Source organism: Mirounga leonina, unplaced genomic scaffold (genome assembly GCF_011800145.1).
Source record: "Mirounga leonina isolate KUSES-001 unplaced genomic scaffold, KU_Mleo_1.0 Mir_168, whole genome shotgun sequence".
Classification (NCBI taxonomy): Eukaryota; Metazoa; Chordata; class Mammalia; order Carnivora; family Phocidae; genus Mirounga; species Mirounga leonina.
The window spans coordinates 44,246,854-44,273,373 of record NW_023270426.1 but is presented as its reverse complement, the minus strand read 5'-3'; the positions used below and the strand labels follow the sequence as shown (position 1 = coordinate 44,273,373).

General features: G+C 40.0%; 1 protein-coding gene across 1 annotated transcript in view; it reads left to right on the top strand.

Annotated features, from left to right (window-relative positions):
• MRPS27 (mitochondrial ribosomal protein S27) overlaps positions 1–26,520 on the top strand; it is a 101,842-nt gene that overhangs the window by 68,502 nt on the left and 6,820 nt on the right. The window contains exons 5-8 of the mRNA XM_035014611.1: positions 11,565–11,679; positions 16,408–16,486; positions 20,951–21,066; positions 25,265–25,367. Coding sequence (XP_034870502.1) covers positions 11,565–11,679; positions 16,408–16,486; positions 20,951–21,066; positions 25,265–25,367 — 413 coding nt within the window. The remainder of the gene's footprint in view (positions 1–11,564; positions 11,680–16,407; positions 16,487–20,950; positions 21,067–25,264; positions 25,368–26,520) is intronic.

The window sequence follows — 26,520 nt, the reverse complement described above, 5'->3', positions numbered from 1 at the left end:
AGAACAGCTTTGCCAACACCAAATTCTCCATTCTGTTATAATAAGTGACTCCATATAAGTACCCAAGTAAAACTCTTCTCTCTCTAGTTCGACATTCAACTTTTCCTTAACGTTACTTCTCTTTTTATTTAAAAAAAACCCAAAAAACAAAAAACTAGCTCTCTTGCTTTTTTTGCCTAAAATTAGGGAAGGAAAAATTGTGCCTGTTGACTGGAGGCTGCAAGCATTATAGCAGCCATGTACAGATGGATAGCCTCCAGCTACCACAATTGAAATTCCACTTAATGGGCACTCATAAAGGACAAGCTCCTGCCCCTTCCAGCTCACTGTAATCGTCCAGCATATGAGCTAATGATGTCTCTGAAGCTTGGGAAGTGGAGGTATTTTCATAGTTCATTTCTCTCTCCTCTCCCACAAAGCACACCCATAATCTGACACATGATCAATGGGACCAGCCCTTTTTAGGATGCAGAAGATGCTTCCCTGCGTCTGTGGCTCACAGTGGCAAACAATAGAGACTTCCACAATGATATTTTGCCTCCCTGGTGTTCAAACTTCTTCAGTTAAGCCTGTCTGGAATCTTTTTAACTATTATCTATCAAAGCTGCTTGCTTTTTTTTTTTTTAATAAAAGGGGTGGGAGGGTGGAACCAAAGAGGAAAGACTGTATCTTTGCCAAGATGCTCTCTCTGCTTTCCCTATGAGTCATACTTAGAGAAGCAGAGGGACTTTGGAAAGCTGCCTGCAGTCACATTGAAACAGCTCTCCTGGCACTTTTAGACATTTTAAAAAATTTTCTCAGGGAATAAAGATGTTTTTCAAATTGTTCATTCCCTCCTTTTGGGCCAGCGTGAGAGCTTTTGTTTAGCTATAGCATGGTGGTTTTATGGAAGATTTACCAGCCAGAACAGTTGAACCCAGATCTTTGTATTTGGTGTATTACTAAAGACTGAGCTCTTCGCTGTTCAAAATTTGTAATCGTTCTTTCTTACAATTATCTTATTAAAAGGAATTGTCTCAGACCCATAGCATTCCTGTGGAGTTAAGTTTGCATTTGGCACATTCTTAAGCATTTTCTTATATATTATGTTTGTTTGTAGAATTTCAAATATTCAGGCTTTTTTTTTTTTTAAAGTTTGGCTTTAGTATGGTAGGGCTAGCCCAAGCTAAATAAGGGAGCTGCTTAATAAATGTAGCCATCCTGATTTTAAACATTTGGCAGCACAAGAAAAAAGAAGGGTCACCTTAATTTTCCTACTTACCTTCATATATAAATAAGGGTTTGGTTTTGTTTTGTTTGTTTTGTTTTGTTTTCTAAGTGTTAAAGCTTCCTGAAAACCAGTTGCACTGACAAATCTAAATCTGTTTTTCATATTTTTTTTCTTTTTAGCTATAAAAAGTGATTGTGTCCTGAAAACTTAATATCCTTATGACCACCCCCATCTTACTCCCCCCTTTTTAAAGGGTTCCACTGTTTCTGCTCTAGAAATAACGAGATCATAGGGGGTTTGATACCAAAACTAAGTTATGATTGAATTGTTTGGGTAATTATACCTGCTTAGCAGGAATTTATTTAAGGAGTTGAAGAAAGTAGCAACATACAGAACAATTTGTGTTGTATAGGAAAGTTGCTTTGGATGGCTGACTCTTAGATATAAACTGAATATAATATTCATTGGAGTAGGAAATACTAGTGGAGGGATTAATTGCTAAAAATTTTATTTCCTGCAGAACTTGATCTCTAATTAAAATCGACTTTTGGGACCTTGAGTTCAACTTTAGTGGTTTTATCATTTCATCTTGTAATTTTAGAGGACACTTTGCAAGGTCTGATGCCCCCATAATAATCTATATTGACTGCCCAGACTGGGTAAAATGATGTTCAGCTGGTAGGGGAGTGGAGGATAGTGGAAAAGAGTAGAATCAGCTGTGGACTGAATGATTGTTTATCCTTGAGTCTCTATTCACTTATTTGTATCACTGCCATTTTTCTGGTGTAATAGAAACGTGTAAATGACTGATGTTTTAATGAGTGGATTAAGCGTATTATTCCATAGAGTCATTAACTTTGAGAGCTGGAAGGAGTTTCAGGGGGTCTGGTCCAGTCCACAGTTCCAGTATATTTTGTTTATGTTTTCAAAAATAGTAGCTACTTTGCTTGATAGTTACAAACAGCTTTGCACCTATTGTCTCACATGGTTCTTCATACATTTCTATTAACTGACTGGCCCCTGTGGACATGTGAGTTCATGATCCAGATAATCCTACCTCTTCATTTTACAGTTACAGGAATTGAGACCCTGAAGGATCGAGTGACTTCCCAAAGTCAAACAGCTAGTTCAGGGCAATTCCAGAACTATTTTACAATTTGAGTATTTTTCTCTGAATTCTGCTTCTAAATTTAGAAAAGATGTTATTTGGGTTGTCTGGGTATCTCAGTCAGTTGAATGTCTGACTCTTAATTTTGGCTCCAGTCATGATCTCAGGGTTGTGAAATTGAGCCCCATGTTGGGAGTCTGCTTGAGATTCTCTCCCCCTGCCCTTGCTTGCATGCATGTGCTCTTGTGTGCTCTCTCTCTCAAGTAAATAAATAAATTTTTAAAAAAAGATGTTATTTATTTTTCACTAAGTTAGAGACCTTTGTCAAACTGCAGAGATGCTTTTTTTTTTTTTTAAGATTTTATTTGAGAGAAAGAGATCATGAGCAGGGGGAGGGGCATAGGGAGAGGGAGAAGCAGACTCCCCCTGAGCACTGAGCCAAAGTCGGGGCTCGATCCCAGGACCCTGAGATCATGACCTGAGCCAGAATGAAGAGTTGGTTGCTTAACTGAATGAGCCACCCAAGTGCCCTCAGAGATGCTTTTTAAAGATGTCTTACAAATAAAAGAATTGAGAAGGACTGGTAGAATAATAAGATTGAAGAGTCTAGTTTAGGTCCTGTTACAAACCTAAATCTTTTCATCTCAGTAGACACCAAGATTTTTCATTGATAAAGGAGTTGTACTAGACAATTTCACATCACCCAGTACAGGGCTTGGTAAATAGTAACTTCTCAATAGATAGTTGAGTGAACAGTGGGTTTTGAAGGTCCCTACCAGCACTAAATTATAGATTCTCTAACTGTATATCAGCTTTTCTTCCTTCCCCTATCCCCAGTTTACTTGGCCTAGATGGCTTTTGGAATGTCTTCCAGTCTTAGGTGTCTAAGTTTTTGGTTTAGAACTAGTTAGGGGAGTTCTTTGAACCCACGTATTCTATCTTCTGTCCTCATATTTGTGGCTTCACTCTCCCTTCAATTTGTCTATTCCTGAACTTACTACACTGCAAAAAGATCCATGGACCTGTTTGATGGGAAGGAAAGAGCAGGCAGAGGAAGTAAGGAGTAGGTGGCTTTTCAGAAACCACATTATTCCACATCTCTGCCATCTCTTATCTCCTCCGGCCTCATACAAAAAGAGGTAGCGTTACCTCCTGGCCTCATCTGTTTATAGGTAGGATGATATTTCAAAACTGGAAATGGATTACTGTTTCATTATAAACAATACTCGTGAATTTCAACATACATTATTGGGATTTATACAGTCTTGAGCAGGCCGAGTCACTGTCGCCAAATCATCAAACACCTACTGTTGTAGGACGTGAGAGGATAAAAAAGTTCTCTCCTACCTGTTAAGAGATTGAAAGCTTTATAGGGAAGTCAGTGGAGTTGCAGAAATAGAAACTAGCTGTGAACTTGGGTTGTATAACTGCAGTAAATCCAACCTTACCTTTTGATATAAACGGAGAATCCTTATGGAATTCAGCTTTTCCACGTATTAGAGAATCAGAATGTTGCAAACACCGAGGTGCTTTTTTCCTTCATTAAAAAGAAAATCTGATTCTTAAACCCAGATTAGTGCTGAGCTTCTCTTCCCTCAGAAATACCCCTGAAGAAACCCTCCTACACTGTTGGTGGGAATGCAAACTGGTGTGCAGCCACTCTGGAAAACAGTATGGAGGTTCCTCAAAAAGTTGAAAATAGAGCTACCCTGCTCCCCAGCAATTGCACTGCTGAGTATTTACCCCAAAGATACAAATGTAGAGATCCGAAGGGGCACATGCATCCCAGTGTTTATAGCAGCAATGCCCACAATAGCCAAACTATGGAAAGAGCCTAGATATCCATCAATAGATGAATGGATAAAGAAGATGTGGTGTTTATATATATATACAATGGAATATTATGCAGCCAATCAAAAAAACCAAAATCTTACCATTTGCAACGACATGGATGGAACTAGAGGGTGTTAGGCTAAGCGAAATAAGTCAATCAGAGAAAGACAAGTATCATATGATGTCACTGATATGAGGAATTTGAGAAACAAGACAGGATCATAGGGGAAGGGAGGAAAAAATGAAACAAAGACGAAAGAGAGGGAGATAAGCCATAAGAGATTCTTAATCTCAGTAAACAAACTGAGTGTTGTTGGAGTGGAGGAGGATGGGAAGGATGGGGTAGCTGGGTGATGGACATTGGGGAGGGTATGTGCTGTGGTGAGCGCTGTGAATTGTGTAAGACTGATGAATCACAGACTTGTACCCCTGAAACAAATAATACATTATATGTTTATAAAAAAAAAAAATACCCCTAAAGGAATCCATAATCTCACACACAAATACACATATAAATCTGCTCAACATCAGCTTAATTCTTCCCTGCTTTTTTTTTTGCTGGTGTGCTTCATCCCCTGGGCCAGCAGCCTTTGCCTGCTCATTTCTTTTGTGGCAGACTTAATCCTGACAACTTTACTAAGCCAAGAATAGTCTAGAAATTCTGATTTTTATGCCTTTGTTTTTCTCCGTTTTGTTTCTCACCTTCCCCTTCCTCAGAACTATTCATGTGTACACCCTGCCAGTGATTAATAAATATGTGATTTTCCTGTCTTAGTCATTATATTATTCATGATTTTGCAGAAGTTTGTCTGAAGTTCCTAGCCAAACTATAGAAGACATCAGGCAATGTTTGCATCTTTTTAAAACTGGCTCATTTATTGTTCATAGATTTCCTACCGAAAACCGAAAATATTTCCCTTATCTCTGCCTAAACCAAGCCAGTTCCCACAACTTTCTGTGCTTTTATAAATAGGACTGGTTCCAAGATCCAATTTTTCTCAATTTCCTGTTCCTCGCTAAAAGAACTTCCTGTTCCTCCCTTTAGCCTCCCCTTGCCCTCCAGTGACAGTGTCTCAGGTGTGAAGCTAACCTGTGTCCAGCTTTAAAGTAGCTGAGGAGCCCCTTCTGGGTGCAGTTTCATAGCCAGCCATTTTCTGCTTTTAGGACCATCACAAGCAAGGAAGCACCCCAGCAATCACTGTAAATATATTTTCTTCTCCCATTCTCCAACAAATAATCTTCCCCTGTCATCCACATGCATCACCTTTTGGAGGCTGATAAAAATGGCGTTCCAGGCTTCAGACAAAGAACAGCTGGTTTCATTCTGGTTGGCTTCTTACCTTTAAATACCTTGAGAGAAAGAACAATAGAACAGAGTCAGTCTATAAGTGTTCTTTCTACATCAGAAAGGGAGAGATACCATCTTTAAGATTGGAGTTCAAGGAAATTGAGGACTAGAATATGGATCACCTGGCACGGGGTAGCTATTTGGTACTTACTTCATGAATAAAAAATATGTTTCCTAGATGGAGAAAGGTCCATCTGGCAAAACAATAACCAGGTCAGAGAGAAGAGAAAGAGATAATAATTTGGGGCCATAATTATCTTACTTGTCATTACTTTCTTCCTATTCCGTAAAAGGACATGGAAAATGGAGTATTTCTCCTACTTCCTGATATGTCATACCACTGTGTTTTCAGGTGAAATGCTAATAACCTCATTTTTAAGCCTCGAGTCTGACAAATTTAGACTTTGATATCTAACGAGTCCCTCTGTTATCCATCTTCACTTCAAAAAATGTGTTATTATGCTGCATTTATTTAGCACTTCACATTTGCAAAATTCTATGCCTGTGTTATTCTCTACCAAAAATCCACTTACTTACCACCCTTTTTAGAATGGCAAACAAGGATACCAGAAGGTCTTATGCAAACTGGGTTTTAATTTTTTTCAAATTCTTTTTGGAAATTGGCAGGATATGAATTATAAACTAACTGATAGAAATTGTAGTTTTATTACCGTATTTGCTTTCCTCTCATAAATTAATCACTGTGGGGTTAGAAAAAGACTTGAGGTTATGTATATAAAATTGGCTTAAATTGACCAGCAAACCATAGAGAGGTTAACTACAAAGGAGGCATTAATGAGTTTTTAGGGGTGACAGAACTGTTCTTACATCTTGATTGTGGTAGTGATTACACAACTGGACACTTACAGACCCATACATTGAAAAGTATGAATCTTACTGTTTGTACATTCTGTCCCTGTAAGCCTGTCCTTTAAAAAAGAAAAAAGTATTAGAACTTGAAAATAAACATTTTTTATCTGCTTCATGAGGGAGATAATGAATTCACTGCAGTGGTTGAGCCCAAACTGGTTGACCATATGAGGGAGGAGCATTTCAGAGCAGGTTATTGCTCCTGGTGCTTCTCTTAGTGCACAGTTGGGACATGTTTGCTGAAAGTTAAAATTACCTGAAGTTCCTCTGTAAGAATAAGACTCTGGGATCTCAAGGGCAAGCAAGAGTTTTAAAATCTACAATACTGTGTCTTTATTATCAGTTCCTTTATCAGACCCTACCCCTTTTTCAAACACTTGACTAAAATATAATCGTCATGAGAAAAATTCTCAAAATTTGATTTTATTTACGGGTTTTTTTGGGGGGGCGATTAATAATTGATGAAAGCAGAATTTCCAGAAGGTTGCAAAAGAAAGTAATTATCCTTTTAGGATGAGAAAGTCAGCAGTGATTGAATCAGATTCTGGTTTAAACAGTCACACGACACCATTTCTACCCTTTGGTTCTAGTTCAGGGAAGTGCTCGGGCCTTTTAATAATTACACACTTTGCTTCCCTGATAAGATTCGCAGTCCACACGACAGGCTTTAGTACCAGCTGTATTTTCTTCTTGGCACTGTTTCTTTCCTCTCTTCACCCTGGCCCCTCACTCGCCTCCATGTGTGCCCAGCTCAAAAGCTGAGGTTTCCATCTGTAAAGCCTGTTGCCACAGGATACGGAATTCACTAGGGAGGAGGGAAAACTGCATGTGTATGTTTAAGGATGGTGGCTCTCATAATCAGATAAACGTTGTGGAAAGCTTGCTCATTCATATGGAAGAGCCGGTGCTGCAGCTAAATGGTGGAGCCACTGAGCTCCAGGCTCTGGCATCTGTGCATTAGCCCTGCCCCAGCCAGAGTCACATTTACTAGCTGTACTGAAGAGCTGATGAACATTGTCACTTTTGCCTTCAACAGTAACCTTTATATGAATCCTGTGGAGAAAAGGCTGTTTCCCCCTTTATTTTTTTTTCAATGAAATGATGAAATTGATTACAAATAGGAAATACCCTGTGACTTTTTCGTGCAATAAAGTACCTTTTATGTAATCACAGTCAGTCTCTAGTGTTTTGCTTTTCACTCTTGACTTCTTTGATATAACCTCTCTTCCCCGATTAAAAAAATCTCTAAGGTATCAAAGACTTCTGCCCCCGGTCAATTTTGCAGCCTGTGATTCTCCTCTGCTTCCTTCCTGGTGACATTAATCTTGAATGAGCATTGGTGCAGGCGAATGCCCTGAGCGGTCGTGAATATAGCCTGATTTTTGAGGAGAGGAAGCTTCCCAGTTCCTGCCATTTGATTGGCCATGATTTGGCTTCTTAGGCCAGTTCTGTCTTCACCTGGAACTCCACTGAGCACTGTGGACAGAGGGTCCTTGGCCTTGGGATACCAACTTTGAGAACTAGAGGTAGAGCTTGAGAGTGCACGTCTTCATTCTCTCCTTCTCCTTCCTGTGCCCCTCCTTACTCCAGGAAAAACTCATGTCCTTAGGATAGTTGTAAGTTTACTTATATTTTCTAAGTTGGAAACTCAGAATATCCCTGGCCTCCATGAGCACAGGCATTGTTGGGGAGATTTGGGTTGCATTTTGTTTATCTTTTCCACACTCACACGGTTTGCCTAGCTTGGCAGCCTGCTGGCCTGGACAATAATAAAGCTTCTGTCGAGGTGAGCAAACAGCTGATGGCACGGGGCACAGAGGGGACTCCTACAGTGGCCGCCTATAATCTGCCAGGCTGGTGGTCAGAGCAGGCGAGAACAAAAGCCAGTCTGTTTGCAGGCAAATTGGAAAATCAATGTGTTAGTTGTGTTCTCGTCTCTTTGCCTTTCTCCTGGCTGAAAGGGAGAATGCTCGTCCAGCAGTCCACAGAATCATTCCAGGCGAGTATCCATTCCAGAGACTTACCTGCCTATCATATTACCACTGGCAGTTCTGAGCAAGGGCCCAAGTTTATCTGTTTGAACTGCTTAAAATGGCATTGATAAAGAGAAATCCTTCTCAAACTCACCATCCAGAGTGGGGAGGACCCTACCATCTCAATGGTTTGAGTTGTTTATATTCTAGACAGCTAGATAACACACATACGTTTGTGTGCTCATTTCTTTTTTAACACTGGTAAGGGCTTAGAAAGGAGTTTATGTGTTGCCTGGCTGGGAAATGCAGGAACTGCAGTTTGGGCAACATATTTCATAAAATATGTGTAGTGTTTCCCTCTTACTCCTAAATTGATTTAATATGCTCACATAGTTGAACATGTCCTAGACATGGTTGTGTATCTGGATTACTGGGTTTTAGAGAGCAGAGATCATACCAACTAGCCCCGTTCCAGGGTGAGGGAGAGAGTAGACTTATTAAAGACCCCCGAGAGTTTGTTGGCAAATGTCTCAAAGGCTGCTGTGCTGAGATGATTATATTGGATGTGTGAAGTCTTGAGTAACTTTCCCTCTAGGTTTCTAAGAAATCGAAGTGTGAGAAGAAAAGACCTTTGAGAAGATAAAATTGTTCTGTTCCCCCATGTATGAAAGTTACCCTCAGATGGTTAACAAATGACTTTAAACAAATTTTAATTTGAGCTTTGAAGGTCTAAACCTAGGTCCTGTTAGTCTTTGTTTTCTTTAAAGCCTAAATAAAAATGGTCTGCTGATCCTGAATAAGAGAAAAGGGGGTTTGGTTGGATTTGGTTACAGTGCTATTATTTTAAAGTCTTATCAGAAAGAAAAGCCGCAACTTCTGTAGTCACTGGAGACATCCTGAGGCAGAAGATTAGATTTTAAAATGAGGTTTAGGTTTAAAATAATCTTGGGTAGAGAAGGTAATTGGCATTTTTAATTTTGTTTGTTTGTTTTTAAAGGAAAAATGGACAGACCGTAATAATCACTGCTACCCAAAACACTTCCCAGCAGCTAGCAGTACCCTGTGTCTCCTTAGCACCGTTTCCCACCTCTTACTGTTGCGAAACTATGTTTGTGTACTTTGTGTTTGTAATGAAATTATTAATGCCCCAAACAGGGAATTTACAGTTCTTCATATATGTCGTAGATGTTAGCAAAATGATCAGCACGTTTATAGCATTTTATACCTTTGTTGACCGAAGCTCTTTTTTTATGTGCTGAAAACCTGTGGGCCACCAAGTGTGTCAGGCACCGAGGAGTCAGTGTTGGGCCGGTCAGCATGCCTCTCCTTGCCCTGCGAGCTTACAGCCCAGCAAGGCAGCACCACTCTCATTTAGGCAGTATACCTGGTAATTCTCTTGAATTGTTTCTTTAAAAAATAAGTAAACTTTTAATTGGCCATTATGCTTTAAATCTCAGATGTTTCAGAGTAACAAGGAGAGGAACTCAAGTAGCTTGACTGTTGACTTTAAAATGTGAGGGAAAGCATGAAATCCTAAAAGATACATTTTGTTTCATTTCTATGCAGAAGATCTCATTAGATCTAGTTATCTTGGGTACCTGTACAGTGCCTTTCTCTGACTGGGTCATTTTTATCCAGAACATAATTTGGCATATTTCTATCTTTCTGCCTTTTTTTTTTTTTAAGTTGTATAGGTTTTTAAAAATTTTTTAAAGTAAGCTCTACCCCCAACATGGAGCTCGAACTCATGACCCCAAGATCAAAAGTCACCTGCTCCACCGACTGAACCAGCCAGGTGCCCCATCTATCTTTCTGCTTTTAAAGGGATTAATTCTGTAAAGAAAGAGAAATAATTTCCAGCAAGATGTAAGATACTCCAAAGTCTAGAGAGGGTTAAGTGACTATATCCACAAAACCTCTTCAGATCTTATTTTTGCCAAATTTCTCACCAGAGCACTAATAAATAACCTAAATTAAATACTACTTCACACTTCCTCTTTTTCTCAGCTCTTACTTTGGCAGAGAACCTGTTCAGCAGGAAACTATCCCCATAGCAGATGGCAGGAAATAGCAGGTGGCGGATTGAATAACCAGCTTCTAAAAAACACTAGTATTAGCCGTATCCTCGACTCAAATATGGCACAAAATCCTTTTGCTCCAAGTTTTTGTCTTACCTTTTTTATTTAAGAAAACAGTTGATTTTTGTAAGGAGGATCTGGAGATTGATGTGCTTCCTGAACAATTAAAGAAAAGATGGGGACTTCCCCTGCCATGATACGACATTTGATCCTGTGTCCCAGTCACAGCAGATAAACAGAAAAAGGACCACAGAGCTCTTTAAACAGCCCCTCAGAGCAGCGTCTCCTCTCTCCCTCAGTCTGTGGCAGGGACCCGCAGGCACAAGAAGTCGCCCCAACCCTGGGTATCACCAGTGTGTGCTGCGCACTTGAGGCAAGAGCAGTGCTCAGAATCCCTTTCTAAGTTCCGTTCCTTTGTAGGTACCATTGCCACACACGGCTCCGCTCGGGCTGCTTTGGCCTTTTAAAACCACGTGGGCAGCTACAGGAAACGAAAAGGAGACGGGAGATGGACAAACTGATGAGCTAGACTGGAGCTTTGAAGAGGGCAGTGGCGGATGTGGATCCTGGAAGACCTGGATGTTTAACTATGCTCCATTTTTATTTTTTTCTGCTTTTTTGTTTTCTTTTGGTTCAGTGAAGAGTGTCCCAGTCTCTCCTAAGTGCCATAAGAAATATCAGTATAACTCAAAGCTGATATCCCTCTAGAGTTGCTGTGCTATTCCTTTCTTCATTTTTGCTTCATCTGTTTTATTTTAAACTTCAAAAGTGTCAGCGTCAGCCTCACATCTCTCTTCTAATGAAATGCGTATTTGTATAATGCTATGGTTAGTATTTCCCCCCAGATTATTTTTTAGAAATCTCATATTTTAAAAACAAGGTGTTGAATAAGGAAGCGTTAAGTAAGGAATACAGCATTTACAGTACTTTGTTATTGATAATTCTGCCTTCTTTCCCATTTTAAACTTTACAGTTAACAGGTTTTATAGTCGAATTTTTATTGACTGTTGACCTTTAGGACTTTTGGTCACATTGACTGCACTTCTATAAATATCTAAGAGAAGGACCTGCTGAAGGAGGATGCATTTTGGCATTGACATTTCAGAGTTAACCCCAGTTTTCTTTCTTCTTACACTTTATTTAGATTTCGACACAGCCCCAACTGCTGGTACCTGAGAGACTGGACTATCCACACCTGGATTAGGCAGTGTTTAAAATACGGTGCACAAGACAAAGCCTTATATACCCTTGTAAATAAGGTGAGTGGTTTCCTGGTATTTGCAGCTTGTTTTCCTAAGTTTAGATGATAATACCTACTACAGTATAGCAAAGACTAGGACAAGAAATAACTTTTGATATTTATTTGCTCCCAGATATCCTTTTTAGAATGGAATTAACTATAAGTTAATCAGTAGTTAAATGTATAAATTCCCCTAGCTGCTGCTTTTCCACACCTAGTGACTGGAAAATGACAGCTAAAAACAAAAAGTTCAGTCACAAGAATTCTGCACTGGTGGTTCATTTCAGTCTTGATCCCTAAGACTTGGATCTCTTACCTGGTTCCCTTTGGTGATGTTAGGACATGACCATTTTGCTGGAATGTGATCCCCAGAGTATTCATACTATCCTACACAGTTTTTAAAAGTGTTCCTAGTATTTTTAAAAATATTCCTAGGTTACTCAAAACATATCTGCTGAATTCCCTGACTCCTCTCCTTGAGCCGCAGAGTTCTCTATGATTAGGGCTTTTCTGAATGTTACATTACCCCAAGGGTTGAGTCTTCATTACCTTTATAGTATGAAATAAAGTACAACATAAGCAAAAATTGTGAATGTTATTTTTGTGAGTCTCAAGCTATAACCCTTTTTTGACTCATAAAAAGATTTTAACAATATTTCTCTGCAAACATATGATCTCTTTAGTATCACTGAACCTTGTATGTTAGAATTCAAAAGGATACTATAATTTTGTTTTTTTCCCATGACTTGGGCCCAATTGCAGACAGTTTATGTGTGAGACATTGCGTTGGGTATAGCATTGTCTATAACAATGAGCAATATCCTTTCCTAGCCCTCAGGAAGCTTATAATTGAATAATGCAGGTAAAAAGGTTTACTGAGAAATCTAATATTAGGCCCCAGAGGAAGGAATGGATCAAATCCTGTTATCATCAGTTCAGAGTTTAATGACACAGATTATACTCACAGAAGAGTTCTTTGAAAACAAAACAAGAAGGGTCTAGAAAGGCATAAAAGTTTATCTCATTTTCTGCTATTCCTAGTCTTTTGGTAGAAAGAACACTGGACAAGGAGTCAGAAAACCGATGCTATAATCACATAAGTTCCACCAGTTGCCCATAATTTCAGGCAAATAATTTTACCCATCTAGGTCTTAGTTTTTTCAACTCTAAGTACTACGTCAGTGATTTCCAACCCTGGCTACCCATTAGAATCACACAAGACTCTTCTAAAAATTAGAGATGCTTTTCTCTACCCCCAAGATTCTCATTTAACTGACTTTTTTTTTTTTTAAAGATTTATTTATTTATTTGAGAGAGCAAGAATGAGAGAGAGAGAGTACACGAGAGGGGGGAGGGTTAGAGGGAGAAGCAGGCTCCCCGCTGAGCAGGGAGCCCGATGTGGGACTCGATCCAGGGACTCCAGGATCATGACCTGAGCCAAAGGCAGTCGCTTAACCAACTGAGCCACCCAGGCGCCCCTTAACTGACTTTTATAGAGCACAGGCTTTTGGGTTTTTTTTTTTTAATGGATTAAAAACAAAATTTTTTCAAAGAAACTTTATTTATTTTTTTTTTTTTAAGATTTTATTTATTTATTCATGAGAGACAGAGACAGAGAGAGAGAGGCAGAGGGAGAAGCAGGCTCCCAAGGAGCAGGAAGCCCGATGCGGGACTTGATCCCAGGACCCTGAGATCATGACCTGAGCCGAAGGCAGACGCTTAACACCAGGCGCCCGAAACTTTATTTTTTTAGAGCAGTTTTAGGTTCACAGCAAAATTGAGCAGAAGATACAGAGATTTCCTGTATGCTCCCTGCCCCACACATGCACAGCCTCCCCCATTATCAACACTGCCCCCTGCAGCCAGAGTGATCCATCCGTTATAATTGATGAAGCTATATTGACACATCATGATCCTCCAAATCCATAGTTTACAGTAGGGCTTACTCTTGGTGGTATACAATCTGTAGGTCTGGACAAATGTGCAACGACATGTATATATTTATATTATTGTATCATATAGTCATTTCACTGCCCTTAAAAGCCTTTGTGTTCTGCCTCTTCATCCCTCATTGGTATCTTTTTAAAGCTCCCACGTTGATTCTCATTTGCAGCCAGGGTTGAGGATCACTGACTGGTTGATTTTTAAGGCTCCTTCCAGCTTTAATGTTTTATCATTCTAAAATATTTTGTTTTTGCCCTGCCCCTGGGGATTAGTGCTGATTTGGATGACTGCTTTGAGAAATATAGAAACTGCCCATGAGGCACAACCTTTAAAAAATGGCTTCTAAACCCTTTTTCCATTTCAGCATATCTGAGGCATCCCATACAGCCTGCTGTAACAGTAACTCAATTCAGCAGTGATTCACAACTGGGGGTTAGGACTGTCAGACTCTCCCCGGGAGTGGGTATCGTTTGAAAAAATTCCTCAGGTGTTTCTGGTGGTTGGTGGAGGAAGAATGGGGCAGGGTGAGGGATGGTAGTTAATCCTACTCAAGTAAGAATTTAAAACAAAAATACAACCAGTCTAGGTCATTAGTAGTCAAACTTGATTGTGCATGAAAATCACATAGAAAGGTCACTAAAACTTCAGGTTTATGTGCCCTGTTCCCAGACATTCTGATTCTCTAAGTCTGAGGTTTAGCAATCTGCATTTTTTTCTTTTTTTTTTAAGATTTTATTTATTTTAGAGAGAGAGGAAGGAGAAGGACAGAGTGGGAGGGAGAGAGAAAATGGAGAGAATTCCACGCAGACTCCATACTGAGCATGGAGCCCAACACTGGGCTCGATCTCACAACCCTGAAATCCTGACCTGAGCCAAAACCAAGAGTTGAATGCTTAAGCAACTGAGCCACCCAGGTGCCCCAGAAATCTACTTCGTTAAAAGTACTCCTAAAGGGGTGCCTGGGTGGCTCAGTTGGTTAAGTGGCTGCCTTCGGCTCAGGTCAATGATCCTGGGGTCCTGGGATCGAGCCCCACGTCTGGCTCCCTGCTCGGCAGAGAGCCTGCTTCTCCCTCTCCCTCTGCCTGCCACTCTGCCTACTTGTGTTCTCTATCTCTCGGTCAAATAAATAAATAAAAAATCTTAAAAAAATAAAATAAATAAAAGCACTCCCAGAGAATTCTGAGGCAGATGTTAAAGGGTCCACACTTTGGGAAATCTGGATTCTCAAATACTTAGCTGCTTGTGAACAGGAACTCAGTAATATTTTGGTATTTCTAGGCCTTAAAAAAACCAGTCTAAGAGTCAAGAAAAAACAAATGCTGGTGTGAATGTGGCAAAAAGAGAAGCCTTGTGTACTGTTGGTGGAAATGCACATTGGTGCAGCCACTATGGAAGAGAGTATGGAGATTCCTGAAGAAATTAAAAATAGAACTTCCATATGATCCAGCAATCCCACTTCTGGGTATATATCCAAAGGAAATGAAAATAGAATCTCAAAGAGATATCTGCAACCCCCCTGTTCACTGCAGCATTATTTACAATAGCCAACCGTGGAAGCAACCCGAGTATCCATTGATGGATGAATGGATAAAGAAAATGTGGTGTGTATGTATGCAATGGAATATTATTCAGCCATATACATGGAGATCTTACCATTTGTGACAACATGAATGAACTTTAAGGTCATTAAGCAAAGTGACATAAATCAGTCAGAGAAAGGTAGATACCCTATGATCTCACTTACATGTGGTATCAAAAAAGCCAAACTCGGGGCACCTGGGTGGCTCAGTTGGTTAAGTGTCTGCCTTCAGCTCAGGTCATGATCTCAAGGTCCTGGGATCGAGCCCCACATCAGGCTTCCTGCTCGCAAGGAACCTGCTTCTCCCTCTCCTCCCTGCCCGTGCTCGCTCGCTCTCTCTCTCAAATAAACAAAATCTTAAAAAAAAAAAAAAAAAAAAGCCAAACTCATAGAAACAGTGTAGAATGGTAAATTCCAAGGGCTGGGAGGTGGGGGAAATGAGGAGATGGTGATCAGAGAGTACAAACTTTCAGTCAAAAGATGAGTAAGTTCTGAGGATCTAATGTACAGCGTGGTGACTATAATTAACAATAGTGTATCATATACTTGGAAGTTGCGGAGATCTTAAATGTTCTCACCACCACCACCACACACATACACACACAAAATGGTACTTATGTGAGATTATGGATGTGTTCACTAACCTTACTGTGGCGATCATGATCATTTTACAGTGTATATGTGTATTAAATCATCAGCTTGTTCACCTTAAACTTACATGATGTTGTTTGTCAATTATAGCTCAAAAAAGTTGGAGACAAAATAAAGACCAGAAAATGCTGCGTAATGTGATAATATGTACTTCCTCGTGAGAGTCCATTTTTGCATTGATATTCTTACCTTATAAAAAGAACTGCTGAATCAGTGGAGTATCAGGGTGGGGGGTGGGAGATTGTTGTTTTTGTTTTGTTTTGTTTTTTTATTTTTGGGTTTTTTTTTTTTTAGCCTTCATAAGATACTAGAATTGAGCTTTATTTTCCACATATCAGTTGTCTTATATCACACACCCACTCACAACTTTCCTACCCTGACCAAATTCCAATTACCAAACCTCATGAATCACAGCTTCTATTTCACTGCCACAGATGCTGTAAAATGATAGGCAAATATCTTAAAGCTAATGGTGGCAGGTTTTGTCATGAATAATGCATAGGCATATATTATAAACTGAGTGAAAGTGGATATTTTACTCTTATTTTCCTTTTATTTTCATTACCATTACAGGTCCAGTATGGAATTTTTCCAGATAACTTTACATTCAATTTACTGATGGATTATTTCATAAAGAACGAAAATTACAAAGGTAAGAAACCAAACCCGGGTCCATTTATAATAGGGCTTCAGCTCCTAAAGGGAAGTAAATATGGGCAATTTCCCGTATTTTATTTTGTAATGACATCTCTTTATATCACTCTTTCTGTCAGAAATAGATGTGTGGTTGATTTACCAAACCACTTGGCCATATAGGACAATCATATCCAGGTTTTTTTTCCTCTGAGTTTCTCAAGTTTATTTGTTCATGCCTCCTTGTGCAAAGGACAGTGAATTTAGTTAAGCAGTAAACCTGCCTGAACTTCCATGGCTGGTTAAGATTATGGTAATGCAATTATTAGCTTGACTTTTTTTAGTATCGTTTGCTAACTTTGTTTAATTTAAATCACAGTTGTTACTCTGTGTGAAATATAAGACTATAAAATCCGTTGATTTCCTGGAGAGAGCAGTACCCTTGCTATGAAGAAAAGTCCTTTTACCTCCCCAGGCTCTTGTTTCCTCATCTATAAAATAAGTGAATGGGTAATCTCTGAGATCTCTCTCTCTCTTTTTTTTTTTTATTAACATATAATGTATTGGTTTGTTTCAGGGGTACAGGTCTTAACACAATTCACAGCACTCACCATAGCACATACCATCCCCAATATCCATCACCAAGCCATTCCATCCCTCCCACCCCCCCTCCACTCAAGCAACCCTCAGTTTGTTTCCTGAGATTAAGAGTCTCTTATGTCTCCCACTCTGGTTTCCTCTTGTTTCATTTTTCTCTCCCTTCCCCTATGATCCTCTGTCTTGTTTCTCAAATTCCTCGTATCAGTGAGATCATATGGTACTTGTCTTTTCTCTGATTGACTTATTACGCTCAGTGTAATACCCTCTAGTTCCATCCACATCATTGCAAATGGCAAGATTTCAATTTTTTGATGGCTGTGTAATATTCCATTGTATATATATACCACATCTTCTTTATCCATTCATCTGTTGATGGACATCTTGGCTCTTTCCATAGTTTGGCTATTGTGGACATTGCTGCCATAAACACTGGGGTGCACTTGCCCCTCTGGGTCACTACATTTGTATCTTTGGGGTAACTACCCAGTAGTATAATTGCTGGGTCGTAGGGTAGCTCTATTTTCAACCTTTTGAGGAACCTCCATACTGTTTTCCAGAGTGGCTACACCAGCTTGCATTTCCACCAACAGTGTAAGAGGGACTTGAAAGACTAATTTTAGCCATTCTGACTGGTGTGAGGTGGTATTTCATTGAGGTTTTGATTTTATTTCCCTGATGCCAATTGATGTTGAGCACTTTTTCATGTGTCTGTTGGCCATTTGGATGTCTTCTTTGCAGAAATGTCTGTTCATGTCTTCTGCCCATTTCTTGATTGGATTATTTGTTCTTTGGGTGTTGAGTTTGATAAATTCTTTATAGATTTTTGGATACTAGCCCTTTATCTGATATGTCATTTGCAAATATCTTCTCCCATTCTGTCAGTTGCCTTTTGGTTTTGTCTACTGTTTCCTGGGCAGAAGCTTTTTATCTTTTTTTTTTTTAAGATTTTTATTTATTTATTGAGAGAGAGAGAGAGCATGAGAGGGAGGAGGGTCAGAGGGAGAAGCAGACCCCCTGCCGAGCAGGGAGCCCGATGCGGGACTCCATCCCGGGACTCCAGGATCATGACCTGAGCCGAAGGCAGTCGCTTAACCAACTGAACCACCCAGGCGCCCCCAGAAGCTTTTTATCTTGTTGAAGTCCCAATAGTTCATTTTTGCCCTTGCTTCCCTTGCCTTTGGCGATGTTTCTAGGAAGAAGTTGCTGTGGCTAAGGTTAAAGAGGTTGCTGCCTGTGTTCTCCTCAAGGATTTTGATGGATTCCTGTCTCACAGTTAGGTCTTTTATCCATTTTGAATCTGTTTTTGTGTGTGGTGTAAGGAAATGGCTCAGTTTCATTCTTCTGTCTGAGATCTCTTTACCCCCGAAATTCCTTGATCCTGTGCAGTTAATTTGAAGTGACTTTTCTTCACTTCCACTACCATAAGGTAGTCCAAGGAAAGATGGAGGTCGCAGCAGACTGACTGTACAGAGGAGTCTGGTGGGCCCCGGCCAATGTCCGTGGGTTAGGGAATCCTATGACAGCATGCTTGTGCTCGTGGCTGTGCTGACAGTGAAGAAGGAAGGAGGAGCCTTGCCACTGTGTAAAGACACACACTGGCTTTCCCTTTCCCCCATTTCATCCTCAGGCTTGGTACTGAGGAGCCACGGGGGAGCTGTGTTAGGGTAGTTACTACCTCAGGAACATGGATATGGACTGGTGGGCACTTACGTTTATGACATCTGAGATTCCTGCCTTTGGGTTCCATCCCCTCATCCCTGCACACCGCACCAATGGCCTTTCCCACTGCATCCGCACTCAGTGTTTAGGCGAGGGACAGGGCCTTCCTGCCCTGATGTGGCCACCTCTCCCCTTTGTCTCCTCTGGATCTCTGCTTTATCTTCTCTCTCAAAAGGCTTGCAGTGTTGACTGCTGAAGAATATTTGCTGTATATTATTTTTTGAAATGTCAGTTATCCCTTCTTGTCTATTTCTTATTCAGTTTTAAACCTACATTTCCTGAATTCAAGTGAAAGGGAATTAGCTTTTTTATATTTCTGAATCTGTGCTCCATGAACATCAGATTTAATAGTGTATCATTGGAGAATTATTAGAAGCAGTTTTCTCCCTGCCCTCTCTCTTTAAAGGGCATGGTGGAAGGGTCACAGGACTTTTTTTTCCCTAAATGCAGAGTAAATATTTAATATTGAGGATTTCTAAAAATAAAGTTTTAATGAAGATTATTATCATTTATGGCAAAAATTTAGAAAATGTTATACTTTTTATTGTTACTGGGATAGGAAATATCAAAGTACATAAATGAATATGGAGGAAAAGTTAATTAATTATACAGGGTAATCTGATTTCACTTCCCAAGCTGAATGAAATGCAGAATATAAGTAAAAGATAAAGTAAGTTTGATTCATTTTTCATGTTTAATTTTGGATTCAGCAGTGAACAGTTGAAAAACCAGATTTTTTTTTAAACTGGATTTTTTAGCTTTAAATTGTGTTCTTTTAAAATACTGGTTTGTTTAGGGTTGTTGTTTGTTTGTTTTAAATCTCTTCTAGATCCTTATTTGCTACTGATTATAGTAGATGACTTTCTGGTCTATCTGAGTTTCCCCATTTGGAAAAAGAATATAGAAGTTCTTGCCTATGGCCTCATTTAAAACCATGACAACATACACAAAGCCAGCTGGTTAGGAACAGCTGTGAGTCGGTGCGAACTCTTATAATTATGATTATATGCAAAAATTGGTTAACACAGCAACTTAGTTAGTCAAAAACATTTGTTGTGCCTGTTTTATGTGCTGGCACCATATTTTAAACCAATATTAACATTCTCTAATTTAACAACAAATATTAAGGAAAAGAAATTGTCTGAACTTGATTTTCTTGGTTTCCATCTATGTTGTGGAATTTTAAGGGAAAGGAAAAATTGCTCAAGATCTGATCTGCTGTGATCAGCATTCATGTGTCCACAAACACCTTACATTGTATTTTACAGTCAGGGGTTTATCATTTATGAATGAGCATTTTCCTTTACAGTCTTGCAAGTATTTTTAAACTGAGCCTGATTATCCTTTTTATAGTCATCAGTTTTCTGTCTCTGAAATGATACCTGGGATTTAGGATCGTCTCTAGCATTTGTCTTCATTTGCCCCAGCACGGAGAAGGTTCCAGAACACAGAATGGGGCAGTCAGCCCAGCTTCTGCTCCGCTTGTCAGGGTGACCTGGAAAATATATTTGCCTCCTTTCTGTATACCTTAGCTCTTCCAGCTGATGGACGTGATGGGTTAAATTTGCTTCACAATTTATGAGGCATTTTTGTATGTACTATCTTGATGGAGTGTCCAGTAGTCTTTTTTTTTTTTTTTTTTAAGATTTTATTTATTTATTAGAGAGAGCAAGCATGAGCTGGGGGGAGAGGCAGATGGAGAGGGAGAGGCAGACTCCCCACTGAGTAGGGATCCCAATGCGGGGCTCGATCCTAGAACCCTGAGAGATCCTGACCTGAGCCCAAGGCAGATGCTTAACTGACTGGGCCACCCAGGTGCCCCTCTCCCATAGTCTTTTGAAGTAGATGGGACAAATGGTATTTTTTTATCATCATGAGGATGATACTGGGAGAAGTTGAGAAATTAAGTGGATTATTCCATGTCCTTGAGAACATTGGTGCAAAAGCGCCAGACTTAGTACATAATAGTAAATACAACAGAAGCTAAAGACTTGAGAAAGATCTAGTTTATGGGAGAACTGGGATCAGAGCTCACATTTTTTTGCTTCTTAATTCTGTTTGTTTTTCTATCATGCCCCACTTTTTAAGTTTATAGTTAAATACAGATTTGGTGATGTTACCTAAAACTAATTCCCTCTCATTTTTACTTTGATCTTTTTGCCAGATGCTTTATCTGTGGTTTTTGAGATCATGATGCAAGAAGCCTTTGAAGTACCTTCCACCCAGCTTCTGTCACTCCATGTTTTATACCATTGCCTGGCCAAGAAGACAGACTGCAGCGTAAGTGACAGGCAGTACAGTGGTACTGAGAGCCCGAGAAGCCCACGGTGCCTCTTCAGCAGGGAGGAGGTGGCTGGAGGAGACCTCAAAATCTGGACATGTGGCCCTATGGCCCCCGAACAGCCAGGAATGAGTGCTCCTTCTGTACATTTTAGTTTCCAGTTTCTGACAGAGTGGACCTGGATTCCACTTGAAAGAATCTCAAGTGAAAGTCCTTATGCACATTTTGAAACTTGAGCTAGGCTGAATGCCCCTCAGACATTCAGAAATGGGTACCTGATCATCAGTGACAGTTGGACTTGCATATCAAAGAAGCAGAGAGGCAGCTAACTGACCACGACCTCAGGCATTCAATGCCGATTGTTCAGTTGGCATCAGTATTTTCCTGACATTGCTCTGGTCAGTCCAGAATACCAAGTTTTGGTTTCTTCTCTTAGGTTAGTCTCTTTAATAATTGTTTACTGTTACCCTAAGAATAACAACAGTAATAACAGTAATAACTAATATTTAAATAGTACCTACTTTACACCAGGCTGTGTTCTTGGTGTCTTAAACTTATTAATGTATTTAATCCTCACAGTTCTATGTGGATGAGAAGACTGGAGCACAGAGATGTTACATAATAGCTGCCAGGCTCATAAGGGACAAAGCCACCTTGGGAAGCCAGGCAGCCTGGGCCTGCAGTCTACCACAGCTTCAGTACCTCAACTTCAAATGTAACATCAAAAAATACTAGTTTGCATAGGAACTGAAAAGGACATCTAACCCAGCTCACGTTCAAAAGAATTTATGGTCTGTTTTGCTTTTCTAAAATGAGGGTCATAGGGCGCCTGGGTGGCTCAGTCGTTAAGCGTCTGCCTTCGGCTCAGGTCATGATGCCAGGGTCCTGGGATCGAGTCCCGCATCGGGCTCCCTGCTCCACGGGAAGCCTGCTTCTCCCTCTCCTACTCCCCCTGCTTGTGTTTCCTCTCTTGCTGTGTCTGTCTCTGTCAAATAAATAAATAAAATCTTTTTTAAAAATAAATAAATAAATAAAATGAGGGTCATAGCCTATGGCATACCTCACATTCATTAGTTGATTAAATTTATATTGGGCAATGATTGCCTTCCATACATTGCCAAGTACTGGTTATACAATAGTAAACAGGGGCACCTGAGTGGCTCAGTTGGTTAAGCGACTGCCTTCGGCTCAGGTCATGATCCTGGAGTCCCAGGATCGAGTCCCACATCGGGCTCCCTGCTCAACAGGGAGTCTGCTGCTCCCTCTGACCCTCCCCCCTCTCATGCTCTCTCTCTATCTCATTCTCTCTCAAATAAAAAAATAAAATCTTAAAAACAAAACAAAACAAACAAACAAAATAGTAAACAAACATTCCCTGCTTCCAGCCAAAGAATAATATAGGCATTCAAAGCAAAAAAAACCAAATACATGAATATAAAACTATAACTATAATAAGCATTACGAAAACCTCTCGTATGACAAGCATATATTTTAGGGAGTTTTTGTTTGTATTCTACACTTAGGTTAGGAATGGCTTCTTTGAGGAAATATTTCTTGAGTTCGTATTTAAAAGATGAATAGGAATTAACTGGCTGAAGAGAGGAAGAACAATCTAAAAAGAGGAACTAACACATGCAAAAGCCCTGTGGCAGAAAGAACACGGTGAGCAGAAAGGGGCTGGAAGAGGATCGGAAGACAGTGTAGATGCAGCAGAGAGAATGGTAGGAAGGGCGTGTGGTGAAGTAAGGTTGGAGAATGCAGGTCATGCTAAGCTGTATTTGTGCATCGTAAAAATAGTGAGAAGCCATTGAAAAGTTTTAAGCAGAAGGGGTAACATGGTTCAGTTTGTGTTTTGAAAAGATGCATCTGGCTGTAATGTGGGTAAGAGATTGGATTGGGGCCATGATGGGTTATGGTCAGAGCACTTGCGAGACTACATGGTTGTCTGAGCAAAAGGTAATGGTAATGTGGTGACCAGAATGTCTGGAGTTAGGAGTAGCCAGTGAACATATATTTAGGAAGCAGATAACATGATGGGGAACTGTATGTGGAGGCAGGGACGTACAGATGAAATCTTACCTCTTCAGTTTTGACTTGTGTATCTGGATGGAAGGGTTGCCATTTGTTTGCAAGCGGAACTTTGGAAAAAGACTGGGTTTTATGAGGAAAATCATTAATTTGGCTATGAACATGTTGCATTTTGAGATGCCTTTTAGACAACCAAGAGATTTCATGAGAGAAATTGGATCTTCCTGGAAAAATCTGGACTGGAGATAGAGTTTATACATCTAGGTGTAAATTTCTGCAGATGAGCCACAGAGCAAAAAGGGAAATCAGGAACGTTTTAGGTCCCAAAAACCACAGAAGGAGAGTGGTTTACAGTTTAGAATGCTTCTGAGAGGGTAGGTGAGGTGAGGACTTCTAAAAAGTTCATTGAATTTAGTGGCCTGAAGGCACTAAATTGTAACCTGTGTTTCCATAGAATAATGGAGGAGGAAAGGAAATTGGAGTGGATAGTGGAATGAGTTAAAGGTGCAAAAAGGAGACAGCTGGTGTAGGTGAGTGCTTTGGGTTTTCTAGCAGGGAAGGGGAGGGGAGAGGGGAGTGGGAGAATGAGATTTGCTTTGTATTAACGGGAAAGGCACAAGCACAAAGTGGGAGAACCTTGCGGGCCCTGGTGCAGTAGCACCCAATTTCGTCCTTAGTAGTACGTACAATAGAAGCTACAGGTTTGGGAGAGACCTGATCTCTTATGTTAACACATAAATAGCTTTTCATATAAGCAGCGGTGTTTGTATTATTCTCAGAGAATCATCAAAAAAATCTGTACATTCATTTGTTTGTTTTCATCCATCTTTTTAAAAGTCCCATCAGCAGTGTCACTGTTCCAGCCAGCATCACTACCCAGGCTCAATTCCTAGAGCAGCAAGGGTACTGTCCTTTTGGCTTCTGCCCTGTTGCATTTTGATGCTATGGGTCATGTTTTTCCCTAAAGAAAAGAAAAAAGTTTAAGGCTCCTTATTTATTATTCACAGGGTCCCTTTTCATGCAGTTTACATGGGGGAAAATCAAACCTTAGGGCAATTTGCTTTTGAAAGTGAAATGCCCTGGTCCTCATTACCAGCTCTTTTACTTATCTGTACTACACAAGTGCCTGGGGAGGCTTTGTTTTTCTCCCAAGATCTTTGCTTTTTTCAAAGGTTTAGAAAACCCTTAAGAAATTACATTTGTACCACACAAAGGCCAATCCCAGGAAAGAGGCTTGGGTGCCCATTAACACCTGGGTTGCCTCCCTTACACCTGGCTACAATTGTAGCTTGCACGCCTCATTCATTCTCTGCTTCCTCCTCCCTGACCTCTGACTGCAGAGACCAATTCAGGGCATCCTGAGCTTTGTGTTCTTTATTTTCAAGTCCAAACAAGGGCTCCGGCCGATGTGTACCCATATGGCACCCAGAAGATCACAGCTCTCATTGTCTGGGGAGTTGCCAAGGCTGTCCTCTGAGCCCCCGTCACTGCTGTTACTACTCTGCAGCAGGCTTAGCAATGCTTGCATTTTTGCCCCTTTTGTCCCAAGTCTCAGAAGGCGCCAATTTTACTGAAGTGTAATTTTGTACCCTGGGTTGAAAGAAATGACCACTAAGTGTTTCTGATTGTCCAATTTATTTTTAAGAGGCGCAAATCTATCTAAAAGCAACCTAATAGTTGTATTTATTTTTACACTGTGAAGTAGGAGTCTTATCATTGCTGAATTGTTTAAAATTCAAAAGCTTGCCCCAGCATGCCGTAGCAATGTGAATGAATATTGGGCTGACAGCATGTGTGATCTCTATTGATTGTCTCAAGGCAGTGTTGGTCCAGAGTGTGCTATTTATTTTTGTTTTCTGATTGCAAAAGGATTGCAAAAGGAACTCTTTATTCATTGCCAAAAATGTGGAAAATAATGAAAAATGAAAAAAAAGTTCATAATTTCTAGAAATCCATCAACAAGGAATTTCTTTTCTGTATTAGTCATTAAACATAAATATCTTTTATTTATAAAATCAGGATAATAATGTACCTATAGCTTTGTTATTTTGCTTTTTTTTTACTCAGTCCTACAATATGTTTTTCCCCTATTAAAAATCATTAAAAATCAAATTTTACATAAAGTATTCTTTGCTTGACTGGACCATGATCTGTTTTATTCTGTTGCAGTGGGAAGAGGAAAGGAACTTTGGTGCATCCCTATTACTCCCAGGCCTAAAGCAAAAGAACTCAGTGGGGTTAAGTTCCCAGTTGTATGGCTATGCACTTCTTGGTAAGCTAAGTGATCCTTACAAATATTGTTCTTCATGGATAGAACTGATGCATTCTTCTACTTTGTAATAAATTTTTAATTTGATTTCAGTGTACCAGTGAAATTCCAATATAGCTTTCATTTTTAAACATAAAAATAGACATTGATAGCCTTACAGTTATGGGATAGTACCTTAAGAGACAGTAAAGAGGGTTCTAAAGCCTGTTACCACTGGAAAGGTGAAAACTAGTTCTGGTGGCTTTGGATTATATTTAGTGGGAATCAGTGTGAGGAAGGGATAAAGAAAGGAAAGTTCTGGCCCTCTTCTGGGAGAACCAGCCAGTAAAAATTTTCCCAGTACTAACAAAGATCTTTGTGTCTCTTTTAGACCTTAAGTCCAGGAGGTAAGAAATTAAGAGTTAGGGTTGAACTAATATCCTTGATAATGTTTTCAGGTGAGCAAAGGGACACTCAGAGAGTACATCTAGTAACACTGTGGGAAAGCAGAGAGACTCATTGGTACAACAAGTGACTGTTCCATGCTGGGGGATGGTTGCTTTACTTTGATGCCCTGGTTGCATTGAAAGTCAAGAGGACAAAGCCTTGGAACCTGGGTTGTGTGGAATCAGGGCAAATAGCATCCAACCTAAGGATGCATAAAATGTGTCCTGATTTACAGACATCTATTAAATACATTATTATTTCACTGTTCTTCCATTCTTTCTCTCAAGTAGGCAGGCATTTCAGAAGGCACCTTCTCTTGACCATACACTGCTTTGACTTACCTTTGTTTTATGAAAATCATCAAATTTTGATGATCTTCACCAACAAAATGTGGTGTGGCCTTCTTAGATGCTGATTCTGATAGAGACTGATGGAGCGGAATTTCAGAGTTCATCAGCTGGCTTTCAGACTAGCAAAAGAATTGACCACTCCTTTTAAAAATCACTTTCTCCTGATACGCCATCTACTTTCTTGCTGTTGGCTTACGTGTTTTGCTTTTGCCTTCAGGTGAGCATTCCGGACTATCAGGCTGCATGAGTTGTTGAGGGAGTTGTCAGGGCTAAGAAAATGTGCGTTGTTGCTGCTGTTCTGCGCAGAGGCCCTGGTGCTTTGGGACAGGCAGCCGTCAGATCAAAAGCTCTTTGCTCCCACCTGTCGTGTGCTGTGCAGC